The following is a 19,906-nucleotide window of genomic DNA, read 5'->3' as shown; positions in this document are numbered from 1 at the left end:
TGTTTAGTCGCAGCCTAGGTCATGTCTGTTTTACTTGTGAAAAAGGACTGATAAATTGATGCAGTTGCTGATCCTTGTGTTTTGCATATGTGTATTTGTAGGCGTGATCATACCCAGAAGAAGTACATGACCACCTGGGCCAGGCTAGCAGGACAGGCATGTAAAATCCCAAACAGTCTCTTACTCAGTCTTCATGGTGGCACCAAGGGCTGCTTCGTCATCAAGTTCTCCCACAATGGAAGGTAATTTACGCAGCAGAAGTAGTGTTGGGGTTAATAGCCAGAATAATTATTACATGTAGCACAATGTCAAACGCCTGATCGATTTACAGAGGAACTGAAAATCATTTTAAATACTCATGGTATTCTGTATATATGTAGATATCCCAACAAACTCACTCTAGCAATCTTATATATATATATACCACTTTTGTCATAGTTGAAAGTATGGTCCTCAATAATGTATAATGTGATGCAATCAGGATTCATAAATATCCCAACTTGGGATGCACCGTTTTCTGAATTTTCATTCAAGAACATACATATGACTGTGTTAATTAATATTGTTGTAAATACAGCAGCCAGATTTCTTTCTTTGTCATCATGATATCACAATTGCTTTTCTTTTGGGTGGATGTTCTAATGTTTGTTGAAGACCAGTCTTCTACCAGTACGCATGTTTGGAAAGCTCCTTAGTAATTTAACAGATGTTGGTGGTTTACCACAGGCACTCCACTTCAACAGCCTGTTAAACTGACTGCCATTATATAAGTGAAAAATTCTTAAGTATGGCATTAAACAACAATCAAATAAATAAATAAAGACGAAATCATTGTCAAAAACTAATTAAATGGAGAAGAAGTTGTTTATAAGCATTGGAAAGAAAAAGAACAGTTGGTATACCCCTTGAGCTAATTATGGTGTTAATTATTGTTTGCAGGAGCCTAGCATGTGCTTGTCAGGATAGGGATGGCTACCCCATTCTGTTGTATGAGGTGAATACTGACTTAATTACTTACTTCTTTACCCACCTTTACATGTTTATGTATCTTAGAAAACGGAAAATAATCAATAATAAACTTGGGTGTTCTTTAAATTAACATATTCCTATATCTGCACTCTTGTAGTCATATTGTTGAAAACCTGTATGGGTGGAAGCATCCTAGTTTTCTTTCAGTCAGCCTTGCGTAAAAATTAAATGTGAAATGTGTATTTGTAGGACATGTACATGTACATGTATGTAGGGCAATGAGCACTTGAAATGAAACCTGAGGGCAAAATGAGGTACAGTGAGCTTTTTTGTTTTCATGTCCTGATTGTGTCAATTCAGATTCCATCTGGAGAATTGCTTGCCCGATTATCAGGTCATTTTGGCATAATATACGATCTGTGTTGGTCTAACATGGACAGCCACCTGTTGTCAGCCTCTTCTGATGGCACAGCCAGGCAAGTTACCTTCATCTTCAGTCCATAGGACATCTCTGTCACTTCCCTTACATTGTAGGTAAAATAATTGTATTATTCCACGTTGACCTAAGCGTATAAATTCCTTAAGCAAATTAATGTTTTGAAAATCAACCCACAAATATTTCATTTCCAAACATTTGAATGTCCATCCATCTGTCCTAAAATTCTTGAGGACGGTGTTGAACAAGAATCAGATAAGTAGGGTGCAGCATATCTATGTGTCACATGTGGGAAAGTCAATCCTGGATCAAGTCACACCTAAGACCTTAAGAGAGGAGGTTGTAACTTCCTCGCTTGGAGTTAGGGGATAGTGCAATGACTGGTTGAACTGTATCGGTATAATGGCTTGAGCGGGGTGCCTTACTTGCCTCCGGTAAGGCGCCTCAGTGAAGCAGCACTGGATAAAAGAGTGGTGGAAATCTGTTCTGCAACAATGAGGCTCATTACATGCACCCTAAGGATTCCTTAGTCTTCATATGACTGAAAAATTGTTAAGTATGATGTTAAACCCCAAGCACTCATTTACTCACTCATGTGGGAAAGTTCATCAGTAACTTGCCCAAGGTTGGGGTTTACCCAGGCAGTCCTCCACCCATAGAACTGACAGCCATTGTGTAAGGAAAAATTCTTGAATATGGATTTTTTTTTTTGAAATAGATAAATAAATACTTTTAATTTATAAATTTGTAAATATATTTAGCCATAGAAATGGTTTCTAATATTTGGTTGTGTTTTTTGTGTGTAGATTGTGGGATTTACAAGATCTCAGTAAGGTGTCTGAGCAACTACTGCCGCACCCAGCCTTTGTGTACACTGCCCAGTTCCACCCCCGTGTGCCTTCTGTAATCGTGACTGGGGGGTATGACCAGGTGATACGTGTCTGGGGGACCTCCCCTAACAAGACCAACCCAGAGGTAATGTCATATGTACCAAGTCCTTTGTTAGTGTCATTCATCCTGTAGCAGCACTGTTTTACAGTATTTATTTTAAAGTGAATGTTGATGATTTTCGGTGATATTTACCATGGGAAACAATGCTTTTCTGTAAGATTAATGTATTGTACCATGAATAATTATAAATCTTTTCTCCCAGTTTAATTTTCACCTGTATGTACCTGACCTCAGTTTCATGAAGCATACTTAATGTTGTGTAGCCATTAGCTAAGTGCATTTCATATCTCTACAATATATGTCATCGTGGTAGTTAAAGGAAAAGACCTTTAAAAATCCAAGTAGGTATCACTTAATAGACCACATAAAATTATGCATAAATATACATGTACTTTCAACTATTTTGTTAGATTTTTGTAAAGAGAGATAAAGGTGTTCAAACATTTGGATTCTAAGGTGGACTTTATGGGCCATACAATCAGAGTGTAGGAACTCTGACATCAGAGGAAGTTTTTCCAACTCTAATCATCACACTGATTGTTGGAATAACTCTTTTTACTCATGACTAAATGATTACTGGAATAATGTTCCCAAAAATTTTTTTCTTGTCAGTATCAGGAAACAGAGGTGATGTGACATCAGAGTTCCTAGATACCGTCAGCATGGGTCATAAAGCCCACCATAGAATTCAGATATATGAATGCTTTTCAACACTCTTCAGAAAAATGTAGAAAAATAAATGAAAGTATTTTTACACATAGTTTTCACTGGCCTGTTTGATGAACCTTACCTCATATTTTAGCTTTCTTTTACTTTAAGGGCTTACATGTACTTAGCTAAAGTGAACTTCATGAAACTGGCCCCAAATATTATTAGTACTACTCTGTGCCTAATTTTTTTTATATACACGTAATTATTTTCACCCATAAATCAGGCTTCTAAAAATATCACCTTTCTACCTTCAGTTGGTGTTTGAACTGCTTTGGTATTACTGTTCTATTTACAAATTACAGTAAACGGCGTATCTGTCCACTATAATTTTAACTCTTCAGTGAAATGTGTGACAACATCTTATCAATTTCATTTGTTATAAATCAGGATAGGATAGGATTCACGCTTCATTGAAGTTTTATTTAGTAGATGACTTAAGACACAAATTTACCTTCTTTATGCAGTTGTTACAAGAGATTGAGGGTCACCGTGGCAATGTGAACTCTCTCTGTTTTAATGATGATGGAAGCAAGCTCTACACAGCAGACAGTCTGGGAAGCATAAAAATATGGAATGTCTATGTTTCTGAAGAACCAAGTAGAAGAGGTGATAATTTGTACCAAGCTTTGTTTTAATAGAGAGACTGTTATGACTATTCATGGTTTCCATGGAAACATGTAGACTGAAGTTCATTGGTAAATGTACATTTAATTATTTCAGTATTTCTCTCATAAAACATGTTAATGAATGTGGAAGTATGTTTTCTTGATATGTAAGTTGTACATGTCTTTAAACATGTCTGTTTTTTACTATATATGAGTAAAATTTGTACAGTTACATTAAGCATTTAACTGATGTTGAGTAAATGTATAAACACATGAGTACCAGTTTGCTGGTATATGGTCTATATACCTGTATAACTTATTATTGATCAGGATTTATTCGGGACTGGGGATTATATCAGGAAATACAGGAAACAGAGCTAATGGTAAGAAAAGAATTTGTGCATGCTTTTAATGAAAGAATTAAGAGAAGAAAAAAAAAAGAGAAAGAATTTTCATGTGTATAGCTAGTTTCACATTTTAAATTTTTAAAAGTTATTTTACGGATTTATATTCTTGAGATGTGAACAGTGTTATAAATACATACGTGTATGTATAATTAATCCATATTAATTTATTAATCACTTACTATATTTCAAAATGTATCCTTTACTGTGAAAATTTATAAGTGGCGACAACTTATAGCGACAGTTACCCTTTCTGTGAAAATGAAAAGTCAGTCAGTCTGGTTAAATACATGTAACATTTGTGTGAGGAATGATATTATACTCCCATTCGGGAGCGGTAGATCCAGGATCAATCCTGGGTCGAGTCACGCCTAAGACTTTAAAAGAGGAAGTTGTAACTTCCTCGCTTGGCGTTCAGCATGAAGGGGATAGTGCAACAACTGGTTGATTCATATCAGTATAATGGCTCAAGCGGGGTGGCTTACTTAACCTTGGTAAGTCGTCTCAGGGAAGCAGCACTAGACAAAAGAGCGGTGGAAACCCGTCCTGCGACAAGGAGGCACATTACATACACCCAAAGGATTCCTTCGTCGTCATATGACTGAAAAATTGTTGAGTGTGACATTAAACACAAAGCACCCACTCACTCTCTCAATCTTATTAATGACAAGATTTCCCATTTATTTGATTCAGGAAGTGCTATTGACTTTAGGCATTCTAGAAAATTGTGCTTAGCTTTGTTTCGAAGGTAAGATGGTATCCTAAAGGGAAAAATCAAAACCAAAAATAACATTTCATCGACTAAAATTGCTTCTAAAAATACACTGTGTCATAAGTGAGATAGTTTGTTATGCACTCCTGTTTCCTGGACCCAAGAAACTGACCGCTGTCATGTGCATGTTAGTGAAGCTTTATAGAGTGCAGTATTCTGTTGGCTTGGCTGGGAGCTGGGTAGCTGCATAAGGAACATAGGCTGGTTGTTGCGTAAAGAATTTTTCAAAAGAATTTAGGAGGTTGGTTGTTGTGTTAAGAACTTTCCTGTATCAAAACAAACAATCTGAGGAGTTGTTGTCCACATGTAATATTCTTGGCCTTTAAAAATTCTGTTGCTCTGTGTGAACCTGATGGACCTGCCATTGCTATTCACTCCAGAAACCTGCAGTGACACCTGATGTTGAATGGTTTCTGTTTTCTGAGTTTGTCATGTTGTTCTCCACAGGGCACACCAATAAACTACCTCAAGATGCACCCCAGTGGGCGCCGCCTTCTTGTTCACTCCCGAGACAACATGATTCGCATGATTGACCTTAGGATGTGAGTTGGTAGAAGCCATATACGTGTACTGGTTTATTGGACACTTTCCCTGTTTGCCTATGTTTATAACGATGTGTCTATCATGGGGCATATTTCCCATGGGCAAACTTATTAATCTACAGTTACTTCACATATGCCACAGAAAAACCTTTAGCTGGTCATGTTCTCTGTTACGGAGTAATTGGTAAATGACCTGACATTTTATCTATGATTAAGTTATTGTATTTATTTATTTATTTATTTAATTCGTGTTTTACGCCGTACTCAAGAATATTTCACTTATACGATGACGTCGGGCCAGCGTTATGGTGGTAGAAAACCGAGCAGAGCCCAGGGGAAATCCACGACCATCCGCAGGTTGCTGGAAGACCTAAGTTACATTAAATCTTCTACCTTTTCAACCTCTGCAGCACTTTTTCAGTGAAAGTTATGCATACAGTTATTATGAAAATGACTCTAAAAATGATTTGTTTGTGTCACTAAAGAGGAAACTTTCATAGAACTGTGTTTTTTTATCTTAATCCCACAGTTCTCTGAGAATGCTTCAGATACGGGTGGCAGAGGCAGTGGAAAGGGCTGAATAATTTGCGATACTCATTTTGTCTCATTCTGCAATGTCTGTGATTTTAGAAAGGTGTTTTGAGGTTTTTTCTAACTTAGGATAGCTTATCCTCTTGGGAAAGTAAACGTGTCATACTATTTTATGACATTTAATCACCTCCAAAATTTATCATTTATCTATTTAGACATTTATCTTACGTTGACATGTGGATAAATAAATGTTTTTACTGACTTACTTGTACTTACCGGTAGTGTTGTGTGTCTTTATGTGACAGATTACGGATAATGCAGAAGTATATCGGAGCCCTGAACTTCCGTGAAGAAATCCATAGTACAATATCACCGTGTGGCACATTTGTCTTAGCTGGCTCAGAGGATGGATCAGCCTATGTGTGGAACACGGAAACAGGTAAGCCATGGCTGACTGGCACAGTGATATGTGTGATACCAACTTGTGGTATTATTTATTTACTTGATTGGTGTTTCGTCAGCTTTATGGATGGGGTCAACCAAAGTGTTAGCAGTAAACCACTGCCCTTCACTAGATACCTGACGAACCATCTGAAATTCTGACATTTATTTATTTATTTATTTGGTGTTTTACGACGTACTCAATAATATTTTACTTACACGATGGAGGCCATCATTATGGTGGGAGGAAACCCACGACCATCTGCAGGTTTCTGTCAGACCTTCCCCCTTACGGCCAGAGAGGATGCCAGCATGAGCTGGACTTGAACTCACAGCGACGGCATTGGTGAGAGGCTCCTGGGTCATTACACTGTGCTAGCGCGCTAACCAACTGAGCCAAGGGGGCCCCCTGACATGTATTAAACATGGTCAATCTTCCAGAATACAACATCCCTGTGTGAAGATGTCTTTTAAGGGAGAGAAGAATATTCACATAAACTTCATATAAATTATAAGGTAACATTTTCATTGAGACAATTCCACTAAGTAAGACTGTAAGCCCAAAGAAAACACAGAGAATGGATACACCGGTGAACGCAGAGATATTTACAGTCTGTCTCATACCATTTGTAAATCCAGGGCAGATGACTCATTCATGGAATACTGAAGTCATCAGGCATGAACATTTTCACTTGATGAGCTGATTTTTTTTATAGGGAAATCTTGATTTTCAGAGTGACTAAAATGGCCAGACCAAATCATTTTACCGAAGGGGGTGTAGCCTATAGAAGAAATCTTTATCTGGTTGGGATGAAAAAGATTTTCTTCCCTGAGTCATGATCTAGTGTAGGTTTTGAGAATTCACTTATGGCTTTGAGACAAAGCTGAAACGGATATATGCAGGATATATGTTGAATTAATGTGTAATTTTGCTGGTGTTGTACAGGTGACCAAGTGGCATGTTACTCTGAGCTGAACTATCGCCACCCTGTCACAAGCCTGGATTATCATCCTCGTGATCATATGATCGCTTTTTGTTCACTTGGCGACAACCAGGCTGTCTTTGTGTACAACTACAACCCTCAAGGTAAGTTGCATCTTTACACTGGAATTCCTCAAGCCCTTTACCATGGGTGTATCATTTTAGATATAAAATCCCTAGAATGATTATAATTTTCCTGTAATTTTCCTGATACTTTTATTAGTTTGTATAATGATGAATAGAGCCACAAGTATGAGCATAATATACTTCAATTATATAAAAATTAATATATGCAAATGACAACAAAAACGTCTGGGTATGAAAGCACCATAAAACAGAGGTTTGGATGTTCTGTAGGATTTGCTGAGCAAGAATGAAGTCTTTAGTGTTGAGCATAGACTATAGACTTCACACCAACATCTTTATTTTGTTGATTATTGTTTCCAGTGTGTGGACTGTTTAGTAAAACGTGATGTTTCCAGGTTAATTGACACTATTCACATTGTGCTTTGTTTTGTTTCAGTGGCAGCTATTGGTGCAGGAATACCGGTGAAACCAAAAGAATCTCTGTAAGATATCTTAAAAATATATGTGTCGAGGCTGTATACATACTGATGGTCATACTGTTTATTTATTTGATGACTATTTAATGCTGTACTTAAGAATTTTTTACACATAGTGGTCAGGCTTAAGGTGGAGTGAAGAGAAGTGAAACATTGCCCTGCTAAGGAAGCTTACTGCAAACTTTGTGACTAGAAGCCACCGCCAAGCAAGCAACAGCTGGATTTCAGCCAGCCCATATATTGTTAAACAGACAAAAAACATCTCAGACTGGTACATTGTTAGATGCCTGATCATTAGAGGAATAATGTAAATTCACCATAACATTAGCTGTTTTGTAGAAGTGGTGTAGAATCTGTGCTGTAGCCAGAAAGTGCAATCATACTAATAGTGCTGACAAATTAGTATTTTATTTTTACATTGGACGGGTGCAGCACAATGGCTCAGGAACATCTCACCACTGTGGTCGCTGTGAGTTCAAGTCAGGCTCATGCTGGCTTTCTCTGGGGTCGTATGTGGGAAGGTTACCCAGCAACCTGCAGATGGTTGCGAGTTTCTGCCCAGTTTCCTCTTGGCTCTGCCCGATTTCCTCCTACCATAATGCTGGCCTCCATCTTATAACTGAAATGTTGTTGAGTACAGTGTAAAACACGAATCAAGTAAATAAATATAGAAATGTTATTACTTTGAATTCAAATTTCACTCTTGAATTTAGGGATGGATGAAAGAGCCATTCAGTGGGATGAATATTTCCCAAACTGCTGAATCTATACTTTGCTTGTTAATTTTTTCAAATACTGTTTTAATAAATTTTTGTCCACATTTAAATGCTACTTATTGTATTGGTCTAGTCAATCCAAGTGCTTGCCACCATAATGCTGATCACTGTTGTGTAAGTGAAATATATTTGAGCAAGTACTAAAAAAAACAATGAAATAAAAATAAATGAAGAAATCAATGCAAGTAATACTTTACATTAAGTTAGCTGAAAGGCTGATTGGTCACATGAATTTGTGTCCTCAGCAGTGCTACAAAAGCAGGGGAAGTCAGCTCAACTGTTATCTCCAAGGATGACTTTGAAGCCTCAGAAACGGCACGTTTGGAAAAAGTCATGAAGAAACTGGCTTCTGTTTCGGTATGTCATTGTCAAATAGGTAACAGGAGTCATGTGATGGTTTCTCATCAGTGTTCTGCTAAAAACACTAGGGTTTGACTTGTAAAAGGCAGATAATCATTCAAGAACAGACCTTCTACATGTCATCATATATAAAGGAGGTGAAAACTACTGCCTTCACACAGTGTACTTTTCATTAACAATATCCATATACTTTAATTTGCCAGAACTTGTTTATTTACTGTAGAATGTGTAACCTGTCCAATGCTGAAATGTCTAACCTGTCCAGTGTTCAAATGTCTAACCAGTCCAGTGTTCAAATGTCTAACCAGTCCAGTGTTCAAATGTCTAACCAGTCCAGTGTTCAAAGAAATATTTGCAAACAAACTAGTAATAATGTCAGGCTTGTAAATGAGCTTATAATCTGTGGTAATTTCATACAGGATATCAGACGTATGTGTGTTGTCATTTATTTATTTTTTTTTTTTTCTCACCATTTTCATATTGTTCCCTTTTTCAGCTATCCTCTCAGCCTATGATCCTGGCAGAGTTACATCCCCTTGGCATTCAGGAACCCTCACCACGTACTATGAGGACAGGCTTGTTGGGTTCCTCCTGGGGTTACGATCAGACCTCATCATACATCACTTCCCGCTCCATGGTAAGGGTCATGTCAATGCTACTGAAGAGTTTTAACAAGTACTAAGCAGTGTTGTGTAGTAACTGTAATTGAGCATGGTAGAAAATTCACTAAAACCTAAAGCATCAGGGGTCAATTCCACCAAACCATTTCTGACTTACATGTATGTCAAAATTTTAAGCCTCTTCAAAATGCTTAGTTTTTGGTTGAAATTTGAACACATTTGTCTTAGATAATATTGATAAGGTAGACAAAATTTTGATTTCTAATGCTGAAGGTTAGCTTTAACATCATATTTCAAAATCAGACTTAAGTCAGAAAAGATTTTGTGGAATCCACCCCAGTTCTAATATTTCCTCTAATATAATGAAGACCCAGAACTAAGAGATATGTTTAGGTTTATATATGACATATATATTTATGTGGATAATGTAGTTTGTTGTTTGCCATGACAGAGTCCTCCACCACAGATGTTTTCTCCCCATGCTCCTCACTCCCTGGGCTCCACAGTGCAACAACAACAAATGGCCTCTCAAGACCTCTACTTCAAACAAGCTGATGGTGGTTGGAGACCAGGCTTCAGTTCAGGTATAGCAATTATTTACTTTTTCGGCCATTCTCAGGAAATCAGTTTCTCACACTGTGTAGTAAACAGTGAAATTTTGTTTACGCCAATCTCACATTAAAATGAAAGCTGTGTAATATTGGTGTGATGGCACATAAAACTTGGTCGTAGGCATTGATGGCCCTACTGGAAACTACAAGTTTTACTGAGTGAATAATCGCTGAATGGGACAGCAGTGTCCATGTCCAAAAGACCAGCAAACACCCCTCAGGATGTCTGACACACATGTACTCTGTATGCAGTTTTCTTTAAATGCCATTTTAGTGTCAATGTCAGTTTGTCAATGGAAAATTGAAAAAATATTTTGGATGAAAGTTCCAAAAGATAAGAGAAGGGATAAATTTTAATTGCCATAAATATTTTATATAATTTCATCCCTGATAATGACCATTAAGATTTGTCATGAAAGAGTGAAGCTTGTATTTCTGCTCTCTGCCTTCCAGTTGGTCGCCATGGAGCTCGGTCCAGCAGCCCTACTCTCTGGGGAAAACCTCCCACTATGTCTATGAGTGCTGTGAGTAGTACTTGCCTGTCATCACGTAGTCTGAGCCATTTGTACATCAAACCATGCATGTAGTCACATGAATGAAAACGTGTATTGTAGACTTGCTGTGGGTGCAATAGTTGCTGTACATTAACTGAAGCAATGTCATCTGTTTTTAAAATTATATGTTTCAGTCATGTTTTTTCTTAACTTATTGCTCAGTCTTTGCTGCGTATTAACAACTTCTTCAACACTTTTTTATTTTCAGTCTCAGGGTAAAGCTCAGTTTAGTTTCCAAGCTCCACTAGGAAAAAGTGGCAAAGTGAGAAAGGTAAGGTGCATTGATAACTAAAGTTTGGAGTTCATGACTTGGTCTCTGACACCTGTGTTTTATTAGCGTATCTCCGTCTGTCATATTTCCTCACATTTAGCATATGATAACAACCTCTCACATCTGAGGTCAGTGCCAAATTTACTGGTTAGCCACTATTTCCTCACTTATCAAGTTGTCTCCCTTCCCAAACTAGGTGGTAGCCTTGTACGACTACAAAGGTCAAAGATCAGATGAGTTGACCTTCCTCCAAGGGGACATAATCAAAGTGCTGTATAAGGACAACGAAAATTGGTGGATGGGAGAGCTACGCGATGGCCAGCAGGGATTCTTCCCAGCCAACTATGTGGCAGAAGATGGTAAGACCCATTTTTTTTGTATGTTACATTTTTGTCTTACAGGCACAATAACCCTTTTTTTTCATTGTTGTACAAGGGTATAGAAATACAATTTGAAAATCACGTAATGTGGACTATCTTCCTAGCAATACAGGTATTTCCTGTTGAAGACATTCATCTGTTTACATCATCAGAATGCTGTGAAATACGGGAAATTTATAAAAAAACTGTCATGATCAGACAAAATAAAATGGTAGATTTTTCAGTTTTATTTTTATGCCATGTTTTGGATTTTTATAGTGTATAATTTAATTGATGTTGCCTAATTGTGGTTTTGCACATTTTGATGTATTGTGTAAAAAGTTTAATATCTGGTGATTAGATTTTATTCATGTGTGTTTGTAATTGATGGTTTATAAATACACCCGACTCGAGAATTTTCCACTCATGTCTACAAATATATTTCACTGTCCTGTACATGGATGCAATTTCATGTCACACAAAATCTATTTACTTGACAAATACAAAATTATTGCCATATATAAATGTTACTTTCAAAAAGATTCTAAATGTGTTAGTCTCATTGGCACTTTAATAAGCTTAAGTGTAGTACTTAGCTCTTCATGAGTGATATTCCACCAGTGAAGGTTCTGAGTGGAGAAGGGAAAGGAAAAGAAAATAGCATAAAATCCAATCAGATAAATACATAAATCAAAGGAAAAGAAAGCAATAGTTACACATATTCAGTATCATCAGTAGGAAGGAGCCCAGTTACATATATGCTCCTGGTAAGTTAGATGCCTTTAGGCCACATGAAACCCAAAACAGGAAACAACAGACTGGTTAATGTATGGAACAGAAAAAAATCCTCATGATATATAGACATGACTGTCCATAAATTGTCCATATAGAATTGTTATTTCAAAAAATGATCGGTGTATTTTTACGGTTCGAATGATTAGCCTGTTTTTGACAAGCAGCAGACAAATTATTGGTTTTGAATAATGCTAATTGTTTCAGAAACTTGCTACATATTTTGTGGTTATACATGTACAATATTTTGCATTGTGAATACTGTGGTTCTGGATGGAACCTTGCTGTTCATTGTTGACTTACAGGGCTGCACAATACTATGAAGTTTCAGTGCAGTATTCAGTAATGCAAGGTTTAAATATGCATGGTGCTGCATGTATGTTGTACTCTTACAGTTCATTACCATGTACAGTAATCTCTGCTGTGATAGAGGCCCCCTGGGCCAAGTGTGATTACAACTCTAGCCTGGGCCAAGTGTGATTACAACTCTAGCCTGGGCCAAGTGTGATTACAACTCCAGCCTGGGCCAAGTGTGATTACAACTCTAGCCTGGGCCAAGTGTGATTACAACTCTAGCCTGGGCCAAGTGGTTAGCATACTTATGCTTCCACTGGTCATAATAAGTCCAGCTAGTGCTGTCTTCCTCCTTCTCCATTTGTACGTGAGAAGTGTGCCTGTACTGTCCAATTTCCTCCCACCATAGTACTGGCTGCTGTTGTGTATGAAAGTGAAATATGGTTAGCATAAAACATCAAATAAGTAACTATGTCAACAACAAACTACATTTTACATTGGGCTGCATGTCATGAGATAATTCTCCTAAAGACAGTGATCATGGTGATAGTTTGGTGCTGTGCGCTCTCTACTAGTGCAGGTAGATACTTGAACTGCATACTGGCAGAAATTGTACACTTTCCAAAAGGCATAATGTCTCCATTGATGCAGGTGGGTGGAGGGATGAGGGCAGAGGGGGTGATCAGGGAGATGGGAAGCTGGACAGTCATTCTCAATTTCTTCTTCATTCACACTTCCAGTGTGGGAATATGACAATAATTGCATGCTGTGGAGACATCTGGCATGTAAGAAGATATAAAGTAAAAGAAAGCTAAATTGTGAAGTAAGGTTCTTCATACAGACAATTGAAAACTATGAGTAAAAATACTTTCATTTATTTTTTCCAGATTTTTTTAAGTGTTGAAAGGCATTCAAATATGAGAATTCTTTATAAGCCATACTGATGGTATCTAGGAAATCTGACGTCACATCACTTTTTTTTCCTGATGTTCACCAGAAGGAAGGAATTTTTAGGAATCTTAATCAGTCATCTTTCACTCATGAGTAAAAAGAGTTATTCCAACATTTAGTGTCGTGATTAGAGTTGGAAAAACTTTCTGTGAACTGAGAGCTCCTCTACTCTTATGGTATGGTCAATACAACCCACCCTAGAATGCAAATGTTTGAATGCTTTTAACTCTCTTCACAAACATCTAAAAAAAATAAATAAATGAAAGTATATTTCTGCATAGTTTTACATGGTCTGTTTGGTGATGACTACTTGGATTTTAGAGGTCTTTTAGAGGATTTAGTGGAAACCAGCATTATGGTGGGTGGAAACCGGGCATAGCCCGGGGGAAACCCACGACCATCTGCAGGTTGCTGTCAGACCTTCCCACTTACGGCTGGAGAGGAAGCCAGCATGAGCTGGACTTGAAGTCACAGCGACCGCATTGGTGAGGGGCCTCAGGGTCATTACGCTGCACTAGCACGCTTACCGACTGAGCCACGGAGGCCCCCAACCTGGAAAATGAGCTAGTATCCATCTGTCAGTGGTTTTTTTAGACCTGGCCAAGGGCTTTTTTTTTCCTCTGGTCATTACAACCTCCTCTACACATTATAAAAGTGGAACTGGTGATATAAGTGGAAATGTCTTATATATATAATTAGGCAGCATGAAAACAAATAAGTAATAAATTATGATACGCCCATGCACATTCATGGTAGATCTGTAAAAAGAAGATATAAATCAATACCTGGATGCCTTATGTAATACTTATATTTTTCATTCTGTTTTGATTTGTTAATTAGAAGATGGACAATGTTTTCTAATCCGCAGATGTCACTACAGATGATTTGGCCGATGATGTCTCTCAAGATGGAAAACAGAGTGAGGAGGACAAGCAAAAGAAAAAGGTGAGATTTGACTGTGTTCAGAACAAGAAGAGGATATGGCATTTACATTTTTCTTCACAGTCCAAACTATTCCTGCAAGTTCAGTATACCAGTTTCATTATTCTGCCATTTCATGATTGATCAGGGTTGTTGTTCAGGCTTGTTATTCATTTCATATGATATGTACAACCTCACTAGATCTCGCTGCGACTTGCATATTAAAGGACAAGGATTTTAAAGTGAAAGGTAACACCTGACTAATGTTTATGTCCACTGAATGACTATCATTCAAAGTATCTTAAACCATTAATATTTTTTTTAGATTTTTTTCAACCCAGTTAAAGTTTAGGGAAACTTTATCTTGACACAGCTTCAGCACATCTCCATTATTGAGAGCAAGGTGATGTCACGACTCTAGCTTTTTAACGTCAAAGGTTTTTTCTGCATAGTAGTCTAAGCATTGGCCTATGGCAGATAAAAGTTGTGGACTTTGGCGATGAAGGCTCAAGTGGTGAATATAGTTTTCTCGTAGAAACTGGACAATTCTGGAACAATATTTTCTTCCACTGCTTGAACTGTTGATATAAAAGGTCTACTATACCATATACAAGGAACTCCAGGGGCTACTTTCACAAAGCGGCGTACGACATTCATTTATCATACATTTGTCGTACGATATTTTTGTACTTCACTGTTAACGAATCATTGTCCTATATGTGCGATATCGTACAAGGACGACATCATTGTGAAAAATGGCCCCAGCGACCCTGTTTAAATGGGCTACCTGCAGATGCACAGCTGGAGTATTTCAGGTTCACTTCCTAGCCCCCAAAGGAGTGCTGGTGATTTTGACCCTATTAACTGTTTACAAAATTACAATAGGATTGTTGTACAACTAGATTCATTCTCAATTCTTACACAAATACAAATAAATCTAAGCATCACTGAGGCTGACCTAGGCATTCGACTGTCGCTGGATTTTATGCTTCCGTTTTCTAGCGGTGGCTTCTAAGATGAGAGCAGTGCTGACCTAGTTATCGTGGATGTCAGAGAAAGCACCTTGGCTTGAACACAGCATGTCAATAATTTTACTGTATTTCATAAAAGAAAACAGAAAATAAAACATTATATCATAAGATTTAGATTAATTATTTAAAAATTGTCCAGTGAGATGCCATCTTCTCATTCCCACAAACCATTGGCATCCCTTAGGAATTTTTAAATGACTGATATTTGTTATTAAGAAACTGTTGACTAAACACTAAAATGAACAATATAAAATGTATTTTGGTAGATGAATGTGGTTTGGGCAAGACTGTATACTGCTGTCTGATATCATTTGTGATATAGTTGTTGAGTATTACACGGCTTGTAAATCAACTGATTTTACATCTGTGGTGGTCTGTAAATGATACAGACCGGCCCCATAACACTTTGTGAAATGGTCCTTCGGGTCCACATAACTGAACATAACTGTAAACGATCTGAAGATGGTATCGTATGCAGTAGTGTTGTATTATCATATATCACTTCATGGGATGAATGGGTAAAAGGCTATGTCACAGTTTAGGCTGCGCAATCTCATAGCAATGTGTTGGATTGGATAAAATTCTCAAGATGGCTGCCGCAACTCACACCAGTCATTCGTGCGGTATTGTCATTTTGTTGTACATGTTATTGGGTGAAATCGCATTCAAATAATGAAGTATCCTGTTTTTGATTGAAATATGTTTTAGCTAGGTGCTGTCTTGTCCTTTAAAAACAACCAGGGGGTGAAGCAGGGAGCCCAAGTGTGGTGACTATACTAGTCCTGCACTCATTAACGAAAAAGAATTCCACAAATATAAAATAGAAAAGGGGAAGGGTAATTATAGACATAGTTTTTGTAAAGGTAGAACACTCTGGAAACATCATGTTTTCTATGCATGTGATGACATGAAAATGTTAACCAGACTTATTAGGCAACCTTATGTACATATGCATGTAGTTAAGCTTGAACAAAGCCTTCAGTTGACAAATGATCTGCTGATCTTCTTGGGGAGAGATGGGCATGTAAACCACAGTTCTTTTCTTAAATAAACAATGTGTTTGAGGGAAGGTGAAGAAAGCTTATCCCATACTTTCTTTGTGCCTTGTTTGTATGGTGGCCACTTGAACTAGAAAACAAATACACCCTGCTATTTTATTCATACGTTCGCTTGTCTAGTGCAATGCATACTTAATGACTGTTAAACTCAACCTATTATTCTTCTGGCAGAAAAATATTGCATTCCAGGATCAGCCGAAATTTAACACCCGTCAAAAACTAACATGTGACATTAATACCTCTCTGGTAAAATGGGACCTGTGAAATATTGATCATAAATGCTAAAAGGTACATGTATTATAAAATGAAGGTTTTGTCTCATAAACTTCATTAACAGATGAAACCTTTGATACTAATATGAGCAAATTGTTTTTGTTTCCGTTTAACATGTGCTTTGTGGAAAATACTGACATGCATGTACATGTTCATTGGTAACTTGTGGTTAAAAATTGAGTTAATCTTAAACCTACTGTAATTCTTCAACCTTTTCACATGTTTGTCAGGTGTTTATTAAAGCATATTGTGAAGGCATTATTCTATGTAGACTAATATAATTATACTTTTTCTGAAGCTCTGAAATTGGCCAACCCAACCAATGTAGTTCTGTCTCCAAACTCAGTTAAAGTTACTGTTTTATAAGCAAAAAGCTTGAGGAATTAGGTTGTACAGTTTTAAAAGTTAAACTGAATGTGTAAGTCAAGCAATTAAGGCTTTTTGAGTGTAATATTTTACATTCCTTATGTTGGAGTAGGTGTTAAAACAATGTTGATCTGAATGTGAATATTGGTGCAATTTCAGTCCAAAGTAATTTCAGTTCAAAGCCAAGCAGTTTGCAAAAATCCATGTATCGATCTAAACTATTTGTCATTTATTTATTTATTTATTTATTTGATGTTTTACACCCAAGAAAATTTCACTTTTATGGCGGATGCCAACATTATTGTGGGAGGAAAACTGGGCTGAGCCAGAGGGGAAATCCTCAAGCATGCGCAGGTTTCTGGCAGATGTTCTGACGTATGTCCAGAGAGAAAACCAGCTTGAGCTGGACTTGAGCTCACAGCGACCACATTGGCGAGAAGCTCCTAGGTCAATGCACCATGCTAATCAGACTAACCACCCCAGACTATTTGTCATGGTACAGTACTGAAGACTGTGATTGCTATAGGCCTGGAAAATCTTGGAATAGTTGAAAATTGATGTGGCATTTCAAGGCTTGAGAAAGTCTTGAAATGGGTATGAGAAAATAAAGCACCAAAATAATTGAAATATTCTTTGTGTATAAATCAATAATTAATTAAACATGCAAAGAAAGCAAATAATAAACAGCACCTTTACGCACATTACCATTGGCGTGTGAGCCAATCATCCCCTGATCTCACGGTTGTAGCTGTGGCTTTGACTGCCGTCAATGTGAGTGAAACATTCTTAGATCAAAATTAAACACAAGTTTAAATTGCTGATTTAACCAGGTGACAGCAGTGAAGACAAGGACTGGGGAACTCAAGTTCATGTCAGCTACAGAGGACAGTGAAGATGATCACCTGACCCCAAAGAAAAGGTAAGATGCCCTGGGCAGAGGTCATTGACATACATGTACCCTAATAGTGGTCAAACACTTCTGAAGGCAGGATATGAATACACAGGTAACCTAACCTCACAGTAACTGGGTTATCTAGGGTCAGGAATTCTCTGAACGAATCATCAGGGTTTTTCACCACATGAGCAGCATTTGTTTGTTTTGAGAAGTTGTTAGAACTAGGAAACAGTTGTTTTTTGACACAATCCATAGAAATCAGACTGAACCAACACTATTTCAACCAAGTAAAATAAAGAAATAAAATAATCACAGAAAATTTAATTCTTACAGTAATTCCTACAATAATCTTGAAAATATATCTTAAATATTTAACAGCACTTTTGCCTGTTATGCTGTCAAATAATTTAACTACAAAGTCAACTGTCACACAGAACACATTAGCAATTCAGGGTTATCGACAAGGGTGGGAAGGAAGAGGAGAGAGAATATTCCAACTCTTTCTTGTCTGCTTTTCTGTCTGTACTATAAGTCGTATTGTAAGAATACCATCTTCTTGAGAGTATGTACCAGTTTGCAGTGTACACTAAATGTGGGATTGTGAGAATCAAATCTTAATTCAGACAATTTGTGTGTGAAAGTATGTATCAGTTGACAGTGTATGTTGTACTGTGAGAGTACAGTCTTCAGAGAATTTGTCTTTGAGAGTATGTACCAGTTTGCAGTGTACACTAAATGTGGGATTGTGAGAATCAAATCTTAATTCAGACAATTTGTGTGTGAAAGTATGTATCAGTTGACAGTGTATGTTGTACTGTGAGAGTACAGTCTTCAGAGAATTTGTCTTTGAGAGTATGTACCAGTTTGCAGTGTACACTAAATGTGGGGATTGTGAGAATCAAATCTTAATTCAGACAATTTGTGTGTGAAAGTATGTATCAGTTGACAGTGTATGTTGTACTGTGAGAGTACAGTCTTCAGAGAATTTGTCTTTGAGAGTATGTACCAGTTTGCAGTGTACACTAAATGTGGGATTGTGAGAATCAAATCTTAATTCAGACAATTTGTGTGTGAAAGTATGTATCAGTTGACAGTTTATGTTGTACTGTGAGAGTACAGTCTTCAGAGAATTTGTCTTTGAGAGTATGTACCAGTTTGCAGTGTACACTAAATGTGGGATTGTGAGAATCAAATCTTAATTCAGACAATTTGTGTGTGAAAGTATGTATCAGTTGACAGTGTATGTTGTACTGTGAGAGTACAGTCTCAGAGAATATGTATCAGTTTTGTAGTATTTGTTAGGATGTGAGATAATGTCTACAAAGAATTTGTCTTTGAGAATTGGAGAGTATGTACTGGTGTGCAGCGTATGTTGTAGTGTGTGAATACCATCTTAAGAGACTTGGCATCTGAGAGCACTATCAGATGCTTGGTAATTAGAATCCTCCCTAATAAAACATGCCGATGTTTTTGTGTTAATTGATGGAGGAATTATATTATGTGTCTGACCAGAACAAGGAGGAAGAAGAAGGCTGGTGAATCCGGCTCAGATATCAGTATGAAGGAGAAGTCGAGTGGGAGCAAAACACAGCTGAGAGCACACTTTCAGGAGGAAGAGTCGTACGCCTAGGTGACCCTGACCTTGGCCTGATTGGTAAAAGGTGGAAAGGACAAGGTCAGCTCAGTGTCAAGGAGAAACCTTATAGGAGTAGGTTATATGAAAAGGCTCATTTCTAGAAAAGAGGAGTGTATGATTGTAATGCAGTGGAGGCAAAGAGTACATGGTTCACATGTAGGAAGAGGATTCCCATACATCAGTTACCTTACTCTGATTGGCTAATGGCGTAAAGGACAAGGTCTCTTTATA

The 19,906-nt window shown here is 37.4% G+C and overlaps 1 protein-coding gene across 1 annotated transcript in view; it reads left to right on the top strand.

Moving 5' to 3' along the window:
• Window positions 1-19,676, top strand: part of LOC135470250 (jouberin-like) — a 33,960-nt gene extending 14,284 nt beyond the window's left edge. Inside the window, exons 16-34 of the mRNA XM_064749070.1 lie at window positions 102-242; window positions 940-994; window positions 1,330-1,445; window positions 2,212-2,380; window positions 3,532-3,673; window positions 4,003-4,055; window positions 5,296-5,390; window positions 6,227-6,360; window positions 7,309-7,449; window positions 7,868-7,913; window positions 8,929-9,040; window positions 9,540-9,680; window positions 10,115-10,247; window positions 10,728-10,798; window positions 11,037-11,099; window positions 11,296-11,458; window positions 14,364-14,440; window positions 17,975-18,063; window positions 19,552-19,676. Coding sequence (XP_064605140.1) covers window positions 102-242; window positions 940-994; window positions 1,330-1,445; window positions 2,212-2,380; window positions 3,532-3,673; window positions 4,003-4,055; window positions 5,296-5,390; window positions 6,227-6,360; window positions 7,309-7,449; window positions 7,868-7,913; window positions 8,929-9,040; window positions 9,540-9,680; window positions 10,115-10,247; window positions 10,728-10,798; window positions 11,037-11,099; window positions 11,296-11,458; window positions 14,364-14,440; window positions 17,975-18,063; window positions 19,552-19,669 — 2,059 coding nt within the window. The 3' untranslated portion in view covers window positions 19,670-19,676. The remainder of the gene's footprint in view (window positions 1-101; window positions 243-939; window positions 995-1,329; window positions 1,446-2,211; window positions 2,381-3,531; window positions 3,674-4,002; window positions 4,056-5,295; window positions 5,391-6,226; window positions 6,361-7,308; window positions 7,450-7,867; window positions 7,914-8,928; window positions 9,041-9,539; window positions 9,681-10,114; window positions 10,248-10,727; window positions 10,799-11,036; window positions 11,100-11,295; window positions 11,459-14,363; window positions 14,441-17,974; window positions 18,064-19,551) is intronic.
• Window positions 19,677-19,906: the final 230 nt, after the last annotated feature.

The sequence above is a fragment of the Liolophura sinensis genome, chromosome 7 (assembly GCF_032854445.1).
Source record: "Liolophura sinensis isolate JHLJ2023 chromosome 7, CUHK_Ljap_v2, whole genome shotgun sequence".
Lineage (NCBI taxonomy): Eukaryota > Metazoa > Mollusca > Polyplacophora > Chitonida > Chitonidae > Liolophura > Liolophura sinensis.
Note: the sequence above shows the minus strand (reverse complement) of the source record. Positions and strands in the feature narration are given on the sequence as shown.